We start from the raw sequence: 17,583 nt of genomic DNA, 5'->3' as shown, positions 1-17,583 counted from the left end.
AAAAATGATAATGATAATAATAGCAACTACTACTACTACTACTACTACTACTACTACTACTACTACTACTACTACTACCAATACTAACACTACTAACACTACTACTACTACTACGAAGAAGAAGAAGAAGAAGAAAAAGAAAAAGAAGAAGAGGAGAAACAAGAAAAAATAATGACGATATAAAAAAGAAAACCTCAAATCTGGCCAAGTTTAATCTTGATCTTGGGATGAAAAGAAAGAGAAGAGAAGAGCTGTGACAGAGAGCAAGACAGAGAGAGAGAGAGACGAGTCAGACACAAGGAGACCATCAGGCAGGAAGGATGGAGGTTAGTGTGTGTGTGTGTGTGTGAGACGAGGGAGGTTTACTGTCACCATTTCACTTAATCTCTGGCCTTTTTTTTATTGAATGGCCTTTTTCTTTATCTACGTCTGTGTTGCAAAAATTACCATGGTGAAGGAAGCGAGTCAGTGTTTCAGAAGCTTTCATCATTAGTGTTGCTGTTTTTCATTTCCTCACCATTGTTTTCTCTGTATTTCGGTCAGGTTTGCTGGAGTAAATGTTGTCTTAGTGATTTGTTAAGCCGTATTTTGAGTTTGAGTGATAGAGTACTCTAGTTAATGGTCGTTAAGTCGTAGCGAAAGATGACGAGGTATTTAATATAGTTAGTAAATTGTGTCCTTCTTACTGCCATATTCAGAAACGCCTTTCCTTTACACCAGCTGGGTTTTCAAGACAGTTTCTCCTTATGATCAATTAGAAATCTTGCTAATCCTTCACCAAAACCATAAAAATACCCTTAAAAACATGAGTATCTTCAATTAGAGCCTTTGGAAATAGTCGTTGAGAGTGCAAAGCGTTTCTGAATAGGACTAATAGTGTAATAGTAATGTTATGTGAAGATCGGTAAATAACTCAAAAGGTGATGGTGATAGTTACATACGTGGGGTGTGTAATAGAAATAATGTCACGTGTGTTCTGTAGTATCTATGAAATTTTAGGAAGACAACAATGGTCCTAATAGCCACATGATAGAAGTGAGGGGTAAATTTGTAGTTTCCACCTATATACCCTATGTTATATTCCTTTTCCCTATGTCTAACAAGCTTGAAGACCTCCTGGGAAAACGGAATTCTGACTTAACCTAACCTAACCCCATTTTCCGATAGGGTAAAAATAGGGTTAAAAGTACTCGTAGAAGTGTGAGGAGTGATGTACTGGTTCAAACTGCAGTAATTCCAAATGAGGTTAACGTAGCAGAAATAATGTTACATATTGTTCTCTAATAACTATGGCATTTTAGTAAGGCAATTAATGACCTCAATAGTTACGTGACATTAGTGAGGTGAGTGTGGTAACTATAGCATTTTAGTAAGGCAATTAATGATCTCAATAGTTACGTGACATTAGTGAGGTGAGTGTGATAGCAAAATATTATGTGAAGATCGGTAAATAACTCGTATTTTGATAAGGTAACAATTAATGATCATGATAGTTAATTGAGGCGAGTGTAATAGCAATAAATGTTACGTAAAGTTCTGTATTAACTATGAAACTTAAGTATAGTAGCAGTAATCCAATAGTTACTTAAGTGAGTTGAGTCATGTGGGCTTTTCACGGGAATTTCTGGGCTAAAGGGGATTCATTTTTGTGGTACCTCCTATCTCAAAGCCCATGGACCCGCTAGGAAACTGTTGTCTGGTTCACCACTTCAACCTATGCGCGAGGATATTGGCTTGGCGAGGTGTGTGTTGCAGCAATATTGTGACGTAATGCTCGCTGATAACTGAAAACTTGAGCATGGTAATGAAGGATGGGCAGTATAAGTGAGTTTTATCAGATAGTGACTTAGTGATGAGTGAACGATGGTGGGACGAGCAGGTAACGAGGGAACAGCAATACTCAGACACCGCACCGTTCAGTAAGCAGTAGTTGGAGGTAGTTAGCAGTTAAGTGAATGTAGTGTACCGAGTGACAAGAGAATTTATACTTTTCTTTAACATGGGAATAGAAAAGCAATGAATAACAAAAAATAACAATAACATGAAAAAAGACCAGTTGAGGTGCTTTAGAGGCAGTTAGAGGTAGTTAGAAGCTTAATGACTGCAGTGTACCAGAGTGACAGAGATTTTACTTTTCTTTAACATGAGAATAGAAAAAGCAATGAATAACAAAACAAATATTAACAAGAAAAGACCAATGGAGGTGCTTAGAGGTAGTTAGAGGTAGTTAGAAGCTTAATGACTGCAGTGTACCAGAGTGACAGAGATTTTACTTTTCTTTAACATGGAAATAGAAAAATCAATAACAAAATAAATATTAACAAGAAAGACCAATGGAGGTGCTTAGAGGTAGTTAGAGGTAATTGTAGGTAGTTAGAAGCAGCTTATAGTGTACCCTAGTGACATATGTTAATAGATAAAGCAATGAACAAAAAATAACAATAACATAGGTGCTTGGAGATAGTTAGAGATAGTTCGAAGCTTAATGAAGTGCTCCCAATTGTTAACATAGAAAGACATTAATTAAAGAACAACAAAATAACAAAAGAAAGATTGAGGTGGTAGGCCTATACAAAAACAATAAGCCTAACCTAGAAAAGTGTCCAGAATCTCTCCTTAGCCAATTAGAGCACAGACAACACTGCCAGACGTAAGATTTAACTCTACTTAACCCGTTCAGTACTGGGACGCATTTTGACCTTGAGATTTGTGCACGATAAGAGATGAGGGTGTGTGTTGGGGTGGCAGGAAGAAGAGGAGAAGGAGGAGCAGGAAGAAGAGGAGGAGGAGGAGGAATAAGTAATGTAAGAAGAGGTAAGAGGAAGATAGAAGAATCGTAACAGTAGAAAGAGGAGGATGTGAAAGTAATGAGGGAAGAGGAGGAGGAGGAGGAGGAGGAGGAGGAGAAGAAGAAGGAGAAGAAAGAAGAAAAGAATGTAGTAATCGTAGGAAGAGAAGAACAGGAAAAAGAAAAATACAGGAGGAGAAAAGAAAGAAAAGTAATCTCTCTCTCTCTCTCTCTCTCTCTCTCTCTCTCTCTCTCTCTCTCTCTCTCTCTCTCTCTCTCTCTCTCTCTCTCTCTCTCTCTCTCTCTCTCTCTCTCTCTCTCTCTCTCTCTCTCTCTCTCTCTCTCTCTCTCTCTCTCTCTCTCTCTCTCTCTCTCTCTCTCTCTCTCTCTCTCTCTCTCTCCTGCAGGTGGACATGGGCGCTCGCTTCAAGAAGGTGGCCAGCATAGGGCGCGGCACTTTTGGGGAGGCGTGGCTTGTTGTCAGCACTTGTTCCAGGCGCAGGTAAGACAAGGGTTGTGGAGAGGGAGGGGTGAGAAGGGAGGAGAGGGGGGAGGGAAGAAGTGTGGGAGTGGATGGAGTGAGTGAGTGAGTGAGTGAGTGAGTGATTTTTTTTTCTCTATTTTTTTTCTATCATCGTTTTTTTTCTTTTCTTCATTCCTCTTCCTTCACAATTTTTTTTCCTTCATTTTACCATTCCCCCTCCCTCCTTTCCCTCTAATTTCCCCTTTCCCTTTCCCCTTCACTCATTCACCCCTTTCTCTGGCACACTCTGGAACTCCCTGCCTACTTTTGTGTTTTCATCTTCCTTCGATTTCTTTCAATTAAGAGCGAGGTTTCAACACATTTTTCCCTTTCTTTCGGCTCACCCTTTGACCTGCACGGGGACTGGCAAGTAAGTGGGTCTTCTTTTTTTTTATATATATATATTTTGTTCCTCTTGGCTAGTTTCTCCATTTACATCAAAAGTATATAGCCATCTCATTAATTCACCTTCCTTACATCCTCGCCCCCTCTCTCTCTCTCTCTCTCTCTCTCTCTCTCTCTTTTTTTTTTATTTTTTTCTCCTTTTTTGTCTTCGCCTTTTTTGTCTATTGTTCGTCTCTTTTTTATATTTCTTTCCTGTTATCATCTTTTCTCTTAACTTTTACTTCTTTTACATCTTTTTTCCTCTTTTCCTCCTCTCCCCTCCCTCTCTCCCTCCTGACAACCCTGCCACGCCCCTTAGGTACGTAATGAAGGAGGTGCGCCTGGAAGACCTGCCTGCAGAAGAGGTGGAGAAGACGCGGCAGGAGGCAGAGGTCCTGGCTCGCTGCAAACACGCTAGCATTGTTAGGTATAAGGAGTGTTTCGTCCGATCGGCGCCCCTCACCATGTGTCTTGTTATGGAGTACGCTGGGGGAGGTGAGAGGGAGACTGGGGAGGGAAGGGGAGGGCGTGGGAGGGAATGGGAGGTGGAGGAGTGAGGGACTGGGGGTGTATATGGATGTGGTGGTGGTGGTGGTGGTAGTAGTAGTAGTAGTAGTAGTAGTGGTAGTGTTGGTAGTAGTAGTAGTATTGATGGTGGTGATAGTAATAGGAGGAGGAGGAGGAGAAGGGAGGTAGATAAGGAGTAGTAGTAGTTGTAGTAGTAGTAGTAGCAGCAGCAATAGTAGTAGTAGTAGTAGTAGTAGTAGTAGTAGAAATAATGGTAGTAAAGAAAACATGAAATTTATAAGAAAAAAAAAAAAGTTTTGAGAAGGAAGAAAAAAAAAAACCTTCAATCCCTCCTAATACTTTCAAACATTACTATCATTTTCCCTCGTTTTCTTTTTTTTGGGCAATTATTTTCTTCGCTTTCAATTTCCCCCAGGCGATCTGTCCCAGCGAGTGAGCGAGGCCAGGCGGCGAGGACAGCAGCTGGCCGAGGACGTGGTGCTGGACTGGTTCTCGCAAATTATCCTCGCGGTTCAGTACCTTCATTCCAATAACATCCTGCACAGAGGTATTTAGTTAAGTCCTCCCTTTTATGCCTGTTTTCTTTAATTATTCCTTGTTTTAGTTACAATTGCAATGCCGGAGTTTTATTTTATTGTGTACGTTTTCTGTGTTATATTTTTTTAGTTAAGTCACCCTTTTAATGCTTCACTTCTCTCTGGTTATCCTTTCTGTAGAAGTTATTCCTGCAATGGTTAAATTTTCTTTGTCTACGTTTTCTGTCTTATTTTTTACGTATTAGCTTTAAATCCTCATAGTTTTTTATTTTTTATATTTTTTCCTTGATAATCCTTTCTGTTTGCGTTATCCCTGCAATGCTTGAGTTTTCTTTGAATGTCTACGTTTTCTTTAATTGCTTTGTATATTTTATTAGTTTTAAATCCTAGTAACTTTAATATTGATTTATTATTATTATTATTATTATTATTATTATTATTATTATTATTATTATTATTATTATTCCACCTCGGCAAATGTTTGTTTTCTTGTTTCAATTCTGTGTATATTTAAAATTTACGTATTTTTCCCCTAGAGTTTAGTGTTCTTGCTATACAGCCACAACAACAACAACAACAACAACAACAACAACAACATGCTCTCCTCACGCCTCTTCCCTCTCCCCTCTCCCTTCTCTCCTCTCCCTTTCCAAGTCCCTTCCCTCTTCCAAGTCCCCTCTCCTCTTTTTCCCTCTCGCGTTTCCCCTCTCCCTTCCTCCCTCTCCCCTCTCCCGTCTCACACCTCTCATATCCTTCCCCCCTTCTCCCCTCTTCCTTCTCCTACGCCCTTCTCCTCACGCCCTTCTCCTCACGCCCTTCTCCCCACGCCCTTCTCCCCACGCCCTTCTCTCTCCCCTCTCCCAACTCCTTCTCACCCTCACCCTTCATCCCTCTCACCACTCTCCCTCACCCGTCTCACACCTGTCCCTCCTCACACCAGACCTCAAGACACAGAACATCTTCCTGACGGCGGACAACATGGTGAAGGTCGGGGATTTCGGGATAGCCAGGCTGCTGCGGGACAGACAAGACCTGGCCACCACCACCATCGGCACGCCCTTCTACCTGTCCCCAGAGATTTGCCTCAGGTGAGTGGTGGTGGTGGTGGTGGTGGTAGTAGTTAAAAATGCCTTCTATTCTCACTACGATATTTTTTCAAGGCCACTCAGACAATTAGGTGGGTTTTGTGGTGGTGGTAGTAGTAGTAGTAGGAGTAGTGGTGGTGGTGTAGTAGTAGTAGTAGTAGTAGTAGTAGTAGTGGTCAAAAATTTTCTTCACCACAGACATTCATTTTCTTCACCACAGACGGCCGTACAACCACAAGAGTGACATGTGGGCGGTGGGGTGTGTCCTGTACGAGCTGTGTGCCCTCAAACAGCCCTTCCAAGACGCCTCCTTCGACCGCCTGGTGATGAAGATCCTTAGCGGGGAATATGAGAGTCTGTCCTCGTGAGTAAACCATGGTGAAGGAGGAGGAGGAGGAGGAGGAGGAGGAGGAGGAGGAAAAAAAGATTGCGGCTGAAACCAAAACAGTCAAAAGGTGGTGCAGTGTTCCGTGTTCCTAAGCTGTGACGGTACAAATAACTCGTCAGGATGGCCACTGTCTATTAGCGAAGTCTGTGAACACGTCTGTGGAGAGCGAACTGGTTGGCAATAGACAATCTCATTATCAGACTTGGATTTCTAAATTAACGAAAATAAAGTCTTTTACGGAGCGTCATATGTTCATGGTTTCTTGTTGTCTACTTTCAGGCATAGAAGGGAAGAAAATGTGCTAACTTAGTGATCAATTCAGTAATAAAATATTTTAGTCCCAGTGATCGAGATGAAAAAATACGCAATGCATGGTTGTAACCTTAATTTTACTTTCAAGGCGTTTAGGCCGCCGTGGTACAGTGGAACCATGCGTGCTTTGGGGTCCGAGAGGTCTCCAAGCTCACGGGTTCGAATCTTGTCCACGGTCCGAGTGTAGGTTGGGCTTCCTCACTCGGGGCAACGGTTTCCTAGCGGGTGGGCTTTGAGATAGGAGGTACCACAAAAAGCATCCCCTTTAGCCCAGAAATTCCCGTGAAAAGCCCACATGGTAGAAATAAAGAAAGATATGTTTGAAAATACTGAAGCTATTTTAATATACCGGTATGTGAAAATAGAATATCGAAAATATACGATAACCATTTGACCAACATTTTTGTGAAGTATTACGATATCTGGTGAGTCTGGCAAACGCACGCGAATTTGGGACCTCTGATACTCACCCCTCTCCCCTCTTCCCTCACCCCTACAGGAGCTACACGCCCTTGGTACACCAGCTAACGAAACTGCTACTGAGAACTACCCCAGAGAGACGCCCCTCCGCAGCTGCTCTCCTCACCACCCCCGGCTTGACTCCTTACGTGCATGGCTACCTCAGCAGGGTGAGAGAGAGAGAGAGAGAGAGAGAGAGAGAGAGAGAGAGAGAGAGAGAGAGAGAGATAATGTAAATAGAGAAAAATGTGAGTTTATTTTTTTCTTATTTTTTGTTTTACTTTTTTCTTTTCTCCAAATTTTTCATTTTGTATTTTTCTCGTTTCTTTTCCCATTTTTCTTTATTCTCTGGTGAATTTCTTGTTTTCTCTCCATATACTCTACTATTATGCTTCCTACGTCAACCCCTCTCTCTCTCTCTCTCTCTCTCTCTCTCTCTCTCTCTCTCTCTCTCTCTCTCTCTCTCTCTCTCTCTCTCTCTCCTCTCCACTCCTTTTATCATCTTCTCTCCTCTCTCCGTCTCCTTTCATCTTCCTTCTCATCATTTCCTTCCTTTGAACTCCTTTTCCTTTATTTTTGTCTTCCACCACCACCACCACCACCACCACCACCACCACCACCACCACCACCACCACCACCACCACCACCACCACCACCATCCACCACCATCTTCCACCACCATCTTCCCTTCAGTACGAGGTGTTGCTGGCAGAGGGAGGAGCAGAGGGCAAGGAGACCCCAAGCCCCCCAGGTCCATCAGGCCCCTCACCCCCAGGAGGCCAGGATACTGCAGGACCCTCCTCACTTGGCTAGGATTCGAGAAAGGTGAGCTAAGGAGTGTTTTGTTTTGTTTTTTTGTTTTGTTTTGTTTTGTTTGTCTTTTTGTTTTTTCTTTCTTTTTTTTTCTGTTTTTGTAAGTTTGTGTGTGTGTGTGTGTGTGTGTGTGTGTGTGTGTGTGTGTGTGTGTGTGTGTGTTTTATTAGTCTATTTCAAAATTACAAACTAATGACAAGATTGATTTGTTTTGATTTGTTTGTTTTGTTTATTTTCTTTCTTTGTTTGTTTAGATGCATTTTTGGTGGAAAGTTTGCATGTTCTTTGTTGTGCTAGAAGTTTTGGTTATTTCCTTGTTTTTTTACTATTTTCTTCACTATTTTTTGTCTTCACTATCAAACAAACGCATATTTGTAAGTGTTTATTTAATTTTTTCATCTTATTTATCTATTTTCTTATTCATTTTTACTCTTTCGTCATATTTATTCATTTTTTCATTCATTTGCTTATTCATGTACTTATTTTCTTCTAGACGTGTGTATGCATGTGTGTGTTTGACCTTTTTTTCATCATATCTATCTATTTATACATTTATTCATTTTCTTCCTACACACCGATCATCAATTATTTCCCTATTACTTTCCATCATCTTGCATTTCCTTCTTACATCTTTATCATTTCACATTTTCTTATCACATTTCATTACCTTGCATTTCTTTATTCAATTTCTTCTCTCATATCCTTATTCCATCTTTATCATCTCACATTCTTACATTTCCTTACTACATCTTTATCCTTTCAAGTTTTCTTCGTTTTCTTTCAGCAATCTTTCATTTTTCATTTCTTTGTCTCAGTGTCCGGGTGAGAGGTCAGCGAGGCAGTGTTGACCTGGGCTCCATCCACACAGCTCAGGTCAGTGTGTGTGTGTGTGTGTGTGTGTGTGTGTGTGTGTGTGTGTGTGTGTGTGTGTGTGTGTGTGTGTGTGTGTGTGTGTGTGTGTGTGTGTGTGTGTGTGTGTGTGTGTGTGTGTGTGTGTGTGTGTGTGTGTGTATGTCTGTGTGTGTGTGTGTGTGTGTGTGTGTGTGTGTGTCTGTTTATGTCTGTGTGTGTGTGTGTGTCTGTGTTTGTGTCTGTGTTTGTGTGTGTGTGTGTGTGTGTGTGTGTGTGTTGATTATTTATTTGGCCTCTTGTTTGTTTATTTCTTTATTTATTGATGTGGTTTCTTGTTTGCTTGTTTGCTTGTTTATTTGTTTCCTTGCTTCCTTATGGTATTGTTTATCTATTTTGTATATGTTTTCATTTTTTTTGTTCCTGTGCTTGTATTTCTTTTCTTTTTCTTTTTCTTTTCTTTTTCTTTGTTTTGATTTGCTTTACATTTTCTTTTCTTCAGCTTTTCATTTTCTTATCTTTTGCTTTTCTTTTTCTTTTCTTTCTTTTCTTTTCTTTTGTTTTTTCTTTTGCTTTCCTTTTTCTATCAAGCCAAATTGTGGTGTTTTCGTGATTTTTTGTATTGCTTTCACATTTCACTTTTTTTCTCTGACTTTTACTTTCTTTGTGTGTGTGCGTGTGTGTGCGTGCGTGCGTGCGTGTGTGTGCAAGAGGGAGCAAGCTAGAAATGTAAAAGGAAAAGAAAAAAAAAAGATGGGAAAGTTCCACTAAAACAATTAATTTCAATATAGGTCAGTTCTAATATCTATCAACCCAAGTGTGAATGAGGTCAAGCGAGGTCAAACGAGGTCAAAGAAGCGCAATGACCCTCACACTAGGTCGAAAGGTTTTAATTGTCTAGGAACTGATTAGGTCCGCCGTGGTACAGTGGAACCATGCGTGCTTTGGGGTCCGAGGGCGCATGGGTTCGAATCCTGTCCACGGTCCGAGTGTAGGTAGGGTTTCCTCACGACTGTTTCCTAGCGGGTGGGCTTTGAGATAGGAGGTACCTTAAAAAAGTATCTCCTTCAGCCAGAAATTCCCGTGAAAAGACTACATGGTATAAAAAAAAAAGGTCGAGAAGAAAAAGGTCTTGATAATAGGTAATTTCCACATAAGGTACATATTTTCCTGCACATTTTTTTCCTCTCTCAGCCACAAGAAGTGAAGGAAAATTTACATCTTTAGTCAAAATATTAAGTCGCAATGAAATAGGAAGGAAGGGTCTTAACTCATTTCTACAGAAGGGTACATACATTAGGTCATGATAAGAGAGAGAAAGAGAAAGTCATAATACTGGTAATCTTCACTAATTTCCACATAAAGGTACATAATTTCCTACACGAATTTCCTTTCCCAGCCACAACAGATCAGGAAAACGTGTATCTTAGGTCCAAATATTAGGACAAAATAGAAAAAAAGGAAGAAAAGGTTATAATACTAGTAATATTAAGTTATTTCCACATCAGGATACATGAAATTTCCTGTACAAATTTTCCTTTCCCAGCCACAACAGATCAGGGAAACATGCCAGCTAGAAATATTAGGTCAAAAAATTTTCCTTGTTCATGATAAGAGAAAAAGAAGAAAGTCATAATAATCTTAACTAATTTCCACATTTTCCTCAATTTTCCTATACATTTTCCTTTCCTAGCGACAACAAATCAGAAAAAAAAACGTATCTAATCAAAACATTGTCAAAAATTTTCCATATTCCACTTATTTTCTATTCTATTCGTGTTTTCTTCAATGCATTAGCTCAAAAATGTTTCCTAATCCCCTTTTTTTCCATTTTATTATTTTTATTATTAATTTATTTTCAATGTACAAGGAAGAGAAGCGAGTGACAGTTTTCGGAAGCTATGCCATCAAAACGCTTCCAGTATTAGCGAACTCTGGAACTTGTAAATGAGTGTGTGTTTTATATATTACCTCCTTCAGTGCCATGACGTGTTTCCATATTCATTCTACTTACTATTTGGTGATTTTACACACCCTCAGAAACTTATGTGGGGTAGAATAGTGAAGACTGTGGCCATTAATCTTCTGACCTCCATAGACCCTTCCTAATGTCAATAAAATCGTCTAAGCACACACAAAACTCAAGGTCAAAATGCGTCCCAGTACTGAAGGAGTTTAGAGAGTTGGGTAATATTTTGAGGTTTGTCTATTTTTTCCTTCCTTCCTTCTTTCCTTCCTTCTCTCCTTCCTTCCTTCCTTCTCTCCTTCCTTCCTTCCTTCCTTCCTTCCTTCCTTCCTTCCTTCCTTCCTTCCTTCCTTCTCTCCTTCCTTCTCTCCTTCCTTCCTTCTCTCCTTCCTTCCTTCCTTCTTTCTTTTCTTAACTTCTGTGTAATTTTTTCCTTCATTCTTTATGAAGGGAACAGATTAATATTATTTTGAGGTTTGTCTCTTTCCTTCCTTCCTTTTCTCCTCTCCTCCTCTCCTCTCCTCTCTCTTCCTTCCTTCCTTCCTTCCTTCCATCTTTCCTTATTTACTTCCTTCTCTCCTTTCCCTAATTTTTTCTTCATTATTTCTCTTCTTTTTATTTTCTTCATCTCTCTGATTTATTTTCTTAGTTATTCACCTATTCCTCCTCCTCTTCCTCCTTTTCTTCTCTTCCTCCTCTTTCTCCTCCTCCTCCTCCTCCTTTTTCCTCCTCCTCCTCCTCCTCCTCCTCCTCTTATACTCAATTCTTTGCTCGTATTCGTGGCGGGCAGCAATCAGAGAACAATTTTTACTCCCCTGCCAGCACGACACGGCGGTCATTACTTGGTGTGCGTGGGTGAAGGCAAGAGTGTTTATTATAGTCACCGCTCGATTGATTAACCTTCCTCGTTTTCTGTGATACCTCCTTATTCCATTTTCTTTTTGATTTTTTTTTCTATATAATTTCATTGTCTTATTTATTTTTATTTATTTGTTTATATTTTTCTTAGTTTGTTTTTGTGATTTTTTTTTCTATTTTACCTTTTTTTCTTTCACTATTTCCGATTTTTTTCCCTCGTTTTCTTTATTACCAACTTATTTATTTTTGTCTATTGATTTATATTCTTAGTTTTTTTATTGTATATATTTTTTTCTTTTCTATACATCCAATTTTCTTTCACTATTCCCATTTTCTCTTTCCCTTCCTCCGTTTTCTGTGTTACCTCCTTATTCAATTATCTTACCTGTGTTTGCTTATTTATTTATTTATTTCATCTATTTAATTATTCCTTAGTTTTCTCAATTTATTCAATACTTCCATTTTTTCATTTCCATTTTCTATTTCCCATTTTCTGAACCAGCAGGGAGGCAAGGAGCGGGGACTGAAGCGAAACAGGAAGGGGGACGAGAGAGAGAGAGAACGCGCATCATCAGATTCAACAATACTTACCTTCCTTCATTCCCCTCAGTTCCCCTCCCCTCCTCTAACCCCCAACCCTCGCCTCCCCATCCCCCAATGCCCCAACGCCCTCCCAGTCCCCTCTACCTCTCTAAATTGTGAGGGGAATGAAAATAATGATGGATTTCAGAGTCCTCTTCCGTGTCTGCCTCACAAGAGAGCCGATACACCGTGGCCAAAAGTCAGAAAGAATTTGTTGAGGTGATGAGAGAGAGAGAGTGAGTGAGAGAGTGAGAGAGTGAGAGTGGGAACTTGTGTATTATGAGTAGTATGATTGTGAAGGTTTTAATTAAAGATAGTGAAAAAAAGATGAAAAAATCGAAGGTTATGAGAGTGTGAGAGAGAGAGAGTGAGAGAGTGAGAGTTCGTGTATTGTGTTTTTAGATAGTGAGAAAATGTGAAAAAAAACTGAGGTTATGAAAGAGTGTGAGTTGATGTATTTTATGAACTAGCTTTAAAATTGTGATGGTTTGATTGAGATGCTGAGGTGAAGTTGGGAAAATTGGTGGAGAGATGAGTGTTTTAGTGAAAGATGAAGGTTTTGAGATGAAGTTGGAAAAATTAATGAAGAGATGAGTGTTTTAATGAAAAAAAAGATGAAGTTTTTGAGATGAAGTTGGAAAAATTAATGAAGAGATGAGTGTTTTAGTGAAAGAAGATGAAGTTTGTGAGGTGAAGTTGGGAAAATTAATGAAGAGATGAGTGTTTTAATGAAAGATGAAGTTTTTTGAGGTGAAGCTGGAAAATTAATGACGAGGTAAGTGTTTTAGTGGAAGAAGATGAAGTTTGTGAGGTGAAGTTGGGAAAATTAATGAAGAGATGAGTGTTTTAATGAAAGATGAAGTTTTTGAGGTGAAGCTGGAAAATTAATGGCGAGGTTAGCGTTTTAGTGAAAGAAGATGAAGTTTGTGAGGTGAGGCTGAGAAAATTAATGAAGAGATGAGCGTTTTAATGAAAGATGAAGTTTTTGAGATGAAGCTGGAAAAATTAATGGAGAGATGGGTGTTTTAATGAAAGAAGGTGAAGTTTTTGAGGTGAAGTTGGGAAAATTAATGAAGAGGACTGTTTTAGTGAGAGATGAAGTTTTTGAGAGGAGGCTGGAAAAAATTAATGAAGAGATGAGTGTTTTAGTGAAAGATGAAGTTTGTGAGGTGAAGTTGGGAAAATTAATGAAGAGATGAGCGTTTTAATGAAAGAAGATGAAGTTTGAAGTTTTAATGGACGTGTGAAAAAGATGTGTTAAAATGAAGACAGGATTTTATTAACGTGATGACAGAAATGAAGGATGAAAACTAAGAAAAAAAAATGAAAAAAAAAAATGACGCAGTAAAATAAAGATTAATAAAGAACAAATAAATAATGATGGATTTTCATGTTTTTGTCTTTTAATTTTTTTTTTTAGTTTTCTCTTTCCTTCTCTTCCTCTTCCTCATTATTATCATTTTTTGCTGCTCTTCTTTTGTTTTTATTTTTTTTATCCCTGCTATTGTTATTTTTCCTCTTTTCCTCTCTCTCTCTCTCTCTCTCTCTCTCTCTCTCTCTCTCTCTCTCTCTCTCTCTCTCTGTTCCTCCAAGTTTTACTCATCCTTTCTCTTCCTTTTCTCCTTCTCTTCTGTCATCATTGTTTCCCTTATCTCCTCTTTCTTCTTTTCCTCTTCTCCTGTCATTATTCTTTTCTTTTATCTCTCTCCCCTTTTTTTTCCTCGCCTCCCTTTCTCTCCTCCTCCTTTTCCTCATCTATCTGTTATTTTCCCTCATATTTTCTTTCTTTTCTTCCTTATTTTCTTTTCGCATCTCTTCCTTTTTTTTCCTTCTGTTATCATTGTTCCTTTTTATTCTCTTCTCTTCCTTTTCCTTCTCTTATTATTGTTCCTTTCTCTTATTCCCTCTTCCATTTCCACCTCTCATCATTCCTTTCCCTTCTCATTTTTCTTTCTCCTATCATTGCCCATTTCCTCCCTCTCCTCTTCCTTTTATCTTATTCCCTTTCTTCTTCTCTTATTATTCCTTTCCTTTCTCTCTTCTTTCTCCTCTTATCTCTTCACTATCAGCTCTTAACGTATTTATTTCTTCGTGTTTCTCTCCCTTTCGCTTCCTTTTTATAATCCAAAGCATGATGGGTAATTGGATGGCCGTGCGTGATTGTGGTGGTGTGATGAGCCACTGTGGTGATCTTATTGGAGTGGTGTGGTAATTAAATGCCTTTTCCTGTCATTATTCTGTTTATTTTGTATATCCTTTGTTTTTTTTTTTTTAGTTTTATTGTTTGTCTTTTGTTTGTGTTTATTCGGTGGTTTGATTTGTTTGCTTTTGTATGTTTTTTAGTTTTTTTTTTTTTTTTTCGATTTTTTTTCGTTTGTTTTCTTTATCCTTTTGTTTGACTTTATTTTTTTTTTTTTTTTTGTTACACTGAAAAAAAAACCACACTAAAGTTGGTGTTTTGAGAGATAGAAAGGAAAATTTAGTATGAATTTTGTTTGGAAGGAAATAAAAGGTGGAAATTTCAGAACTAAGATTGAGTTAAGGAATTGTAATGAGAGAGAGAGAGAGAGAGAGAGAGATGAGAGAGATGGAGGGAAAAGTAATGGGGAAGAAAGAAATGCTGATGAAGAGGAGACAGAGAGAAACAAAAAGAAATGGGATGAATAAGGTTTTAAAAAAAATATGTAGAAAAAAAAATGGTTCAATGAAGATCTAGAATAAAAAGTTTACATTTGAATATGGAATGGAGAGACAGAGGAAACCAATAAGAAAATGGGAAGAAAATGGTACGAAGTATTGACATAGAAAATGAAGAAAAAAAAAAAAAAAAAGAAAATAGAGAAAAAACAAAATAGAGAAAGAAAATAAAAATATTGAAAGAGAAAATAGAGAAAGAAAATGAAGAAAATGAATGTATATAGAATGAGAAATAGTTTACAAATTGATACGAAACGGAGATACATTGAGAAAAAAAATGATAAAAAGATTTGAGAGAAAGAAAATACAACAATAACAGTCAATGTAAAATATAAAATGAAAAAAAAATAATTAGAGAGAGAGAGAGACAGAGACAGACAGAGACAGACAGAGACAGAGACAGAGAGAGAGAGAGAGAGAGAGAGAGAGAATGGGAAGAGTATGATACGAAGATTTGAGATAAAGAAAACGTGTATAAGAACAAAAAAAGAAATGTTTACAATTGAATGTAAAACAAAAACAGAGAAAACAAAGAAAAAAAGAATAAAAACTAGCAAGGATATGAAACCAAGACATGAAAACAAACAAGAAAAAAAAACGGCAAAATATGCATAGAATGAGAAAAAAAAATACCATTGAATAGAAGACGAAAAGAATAAAGGAAAAATATTCTCTCTCTCTCTCTCTCTCTCTCTCTCTCTCTCTCTCTCTCTCTCTCTCTCTCTCTCACCTGGAGTTGTGAAAATTGCCTTGACACGCGTCCGATAGAGAGAGAGGTGAGAGGTGACGTGAGTGATGGTAGAGAGAGAGAGAGAGAGAGAATATACCCACTTACTCAAACATTCCTTTTTCTTATTCATTCATTCTCTCATTCATCATTCATTCTCTCCAAACACGTGCTGAGAAGAAGAAAGGGAAAGAAAGGAATAAAAACGCCATTTATTCCCAAAAACTTTGAAAAACTGTGATGAAATATGTAGAAAAAAAGTGATGCAGCGGTAAAACACATGTTGATTCTTCTTGTAGTAATAAATAATGAATGAAAAAGCTAAAAATATGAGAGATGATACACCCATTCATCTCTCAAATAGAAAATAAATAAAGAAAATTGACATACTATAATAAAAAAAAGAAAAGGGAAAAACAACATAAGTGGAAAAAAAAGAAAAAGAAAAATGTATGACTATAAACACACACACACACACACACACACACACACACACACACACACACACACACACACACAGAGCCTATCCCTATTTCATTTCCCTTATTTTTTATTGAAACTATTTTTTCCTCCCTGGAGCCGAGAGCGTGAAGGGAGCCGAACCCTCTCCATTTGTTTACATAGAGACAAACCGCGCGACTCCTGCGTTCAATACCCCTCCCTCTCTCTCTCTCTCTCTCTCTCTCTCTCTCTCTCTCCAGCGTGTCAAGAGGAGGAGGAGGAGGAGGAGAGGGAATGGTGATAGGTGTTTATATTTGAATGTATTGGAAGAGGAAGAGGAGGAGGAGGAGGAGAAGAAGTAGTGGTGGTGGTGGTGGTGGTGGTATTTTAGTAGTAGTAGTAGTAGTAGTAGTAGCAGCAGTAGTAGTAGTAGTAATAGTAGTAGTAGTAGTAGTAGCAGTATTAATAGTAGTACTAGTAAAGAAGTAAAGTTTAGTAGTAGTAGTAGTAGTAGTAGTAGTAGTAGTAGTAGCAGTAGTAATGGTATTAGTAGTGAGCAGTGCAGTAGTAGTAGCAGTGTGAGTAGCAGTAGTAGTGTAGCAGTAGTAGTAGTAGCAGTAGCAGTAGTAGTAGTAGTAGTAGCAGTAGTAGTAGTAGTAGTAGTAGTAGTAGTAGTAGTAGTAGTAGTAGTAGTAGTAGTAGTAGTAGTAGTAGTAGTAGTAGTAGTAGTAGGAACAACAAACTTTAGTAATTGTCACCAGCACTAACCCATCTCTCTCTCTCTCTCTCTCTCTCTCGGCGTGCAGTGTTGATATTTCAGTCTACAAACAGTGAAGCAGTGAAGGATGCGGGGCGGGGCGGGGCGGGGCGGGCAGGGCAGGGGGGCAGGTGATGGGGGCGTGACTTGTACTGTATTGTTATATTTTTCCTTTTTTTTTTTTTTTATTTCTACCTTGTGGGCTTTTCACGGGAATTTCTGGGCTAAAGGGGGTACTCGTTATTTTTGTCGTAATCCCCCTCCTCCTCCTCCTCCTCCTCCTCCTCCTCCTCCTCCTCCTCCTCGTCTTCCTCCTTCTCCTCCTCCTCCTCCTCCTTCTCCTTCTCCACTTCTTCGTTCCTGTCATCTTTGTCATTGTTCTTCTCTTCCTCCTCCTCCTCCTCGTTATTGTTGTCGTAATCCCCTCCTCCTCCTCCTCTTCGTCCTCCTCCTCCTTCTCCTCCCTTCCTTCTAATCCTCCTCCTCCTCTTTTTTCGTTCTTCTCCAACCAACATGAGCCCTTTCACATTTCTCTTAGTCCTCCTCCTCCTCCTATTCCTCTTCCTCGTTTTAATTCCTATAATCTTCAAATGTTTCTCTTTCCCTTCTTTTTAATTTTCATCCCTCTCATTATTCTTACCTTTCCTCATCGTCTTACCTCACTCTAACCTCACTCTAACCTAACCTAACCTTCCGTAACTCTCTGTAAAGTAATGTAATTTAGCGTAACCTAACGTAACACTTTCAGCTAACACAAGAACCACAGGCAGTTTAGAGTCAAGAGGAGGAGATTATTATGCAAACTGCCGCCTTACCTGCCTTAATTAGCCCTGGCAGGTGTGGTCTGGGAAGCTGTAATGATAATAGTAATGGTGATGGTAACACTACTA

The 17,583-nt window shown here is 38.9% G+C and overlaps 1 protein-coding gene across 2 annotated transcripts; it reads left to right on the top strand.

Annotated features, from left to right (window-relative positions):
* The first annotated feature begins 272 nt into the window (after nt 1-272).
* LOC123502145 (serine/threonine-protein kinase Nek3-like) lies at nt 273-13,449 on the top strand. Of its 2 annotated transcripts, none has more exons than XM_045251366.1 (10): nt 273-326; nt 3,196-3,290; nt 4,015-4,190; nt 4,639-4,770; nt 5,700-5,847; nt 6,065-6,208; nt 7,044-7,173; nt 7,697-7,828; nt 8,632-8,689; nt 11,995-13,449. In XM_045251366.1, the coding sequence occupies exons 1-8, from the start codon at nt 321-323 to the stop codon at nt 7,814-7,816; spliced, it is 951 nt and encodes a 316-aa protein (XP_045107301.1). In that variant the 5' UTR covers nt 273-320; the 3' UTR covers nt 7,817-7,828; nt 8,632-8,689; nt 11,995-13,449. The 2 variants fall into 2 exon arrangements, with proteins under 2 accessions (XP_045107301.1, XP_045107302.1); XM_045251367.1 differs by having other exon boundaries at nt 11,992-13,449.
* The last annotated feature ends 4,134 nt before the right edge of the window (nt 13,450-17,583 follow it).

This window comes from Portunus trituberculatus, chromosome 10 (assembly GCF_017591435.1).
Source record: "Portunus trituberculatus isolate SZX2019 chromosome 10, ASM1759143v1, whole genome shotgun sequence".
Lineage (NCBI taxonomy): Eukaryota > Metazoa > Arthropoda > Malacostraca > Decapoda > Portunidae > Portunus > Portunus trituberculatus.
Note: the sequence above shows the minus strand (reverse complement) of the source record. Positions and strands in the feature narration are given on the sequence as shown.

Excerpts from the sequence above, each read along its gene's own strand:
- LOC123502145 (XM_045251366.1), top strand. Across the intron at positions 3,291-4,014 it reads AGCACTTGTTCCAGGCGCAG|GTACGTAATGAAGGAGGTGC; the intron begins GTAAGACAAGGG and ends CACGCCCCTTAG. Across the intron at positions 6,209-7,043 it reads GAATATGAGAGTCTGTCCTC|GAGCTACACGCCCTTGGTAC; the intron begins GTGAGTAAACCA and ends TCACCCCTACAG.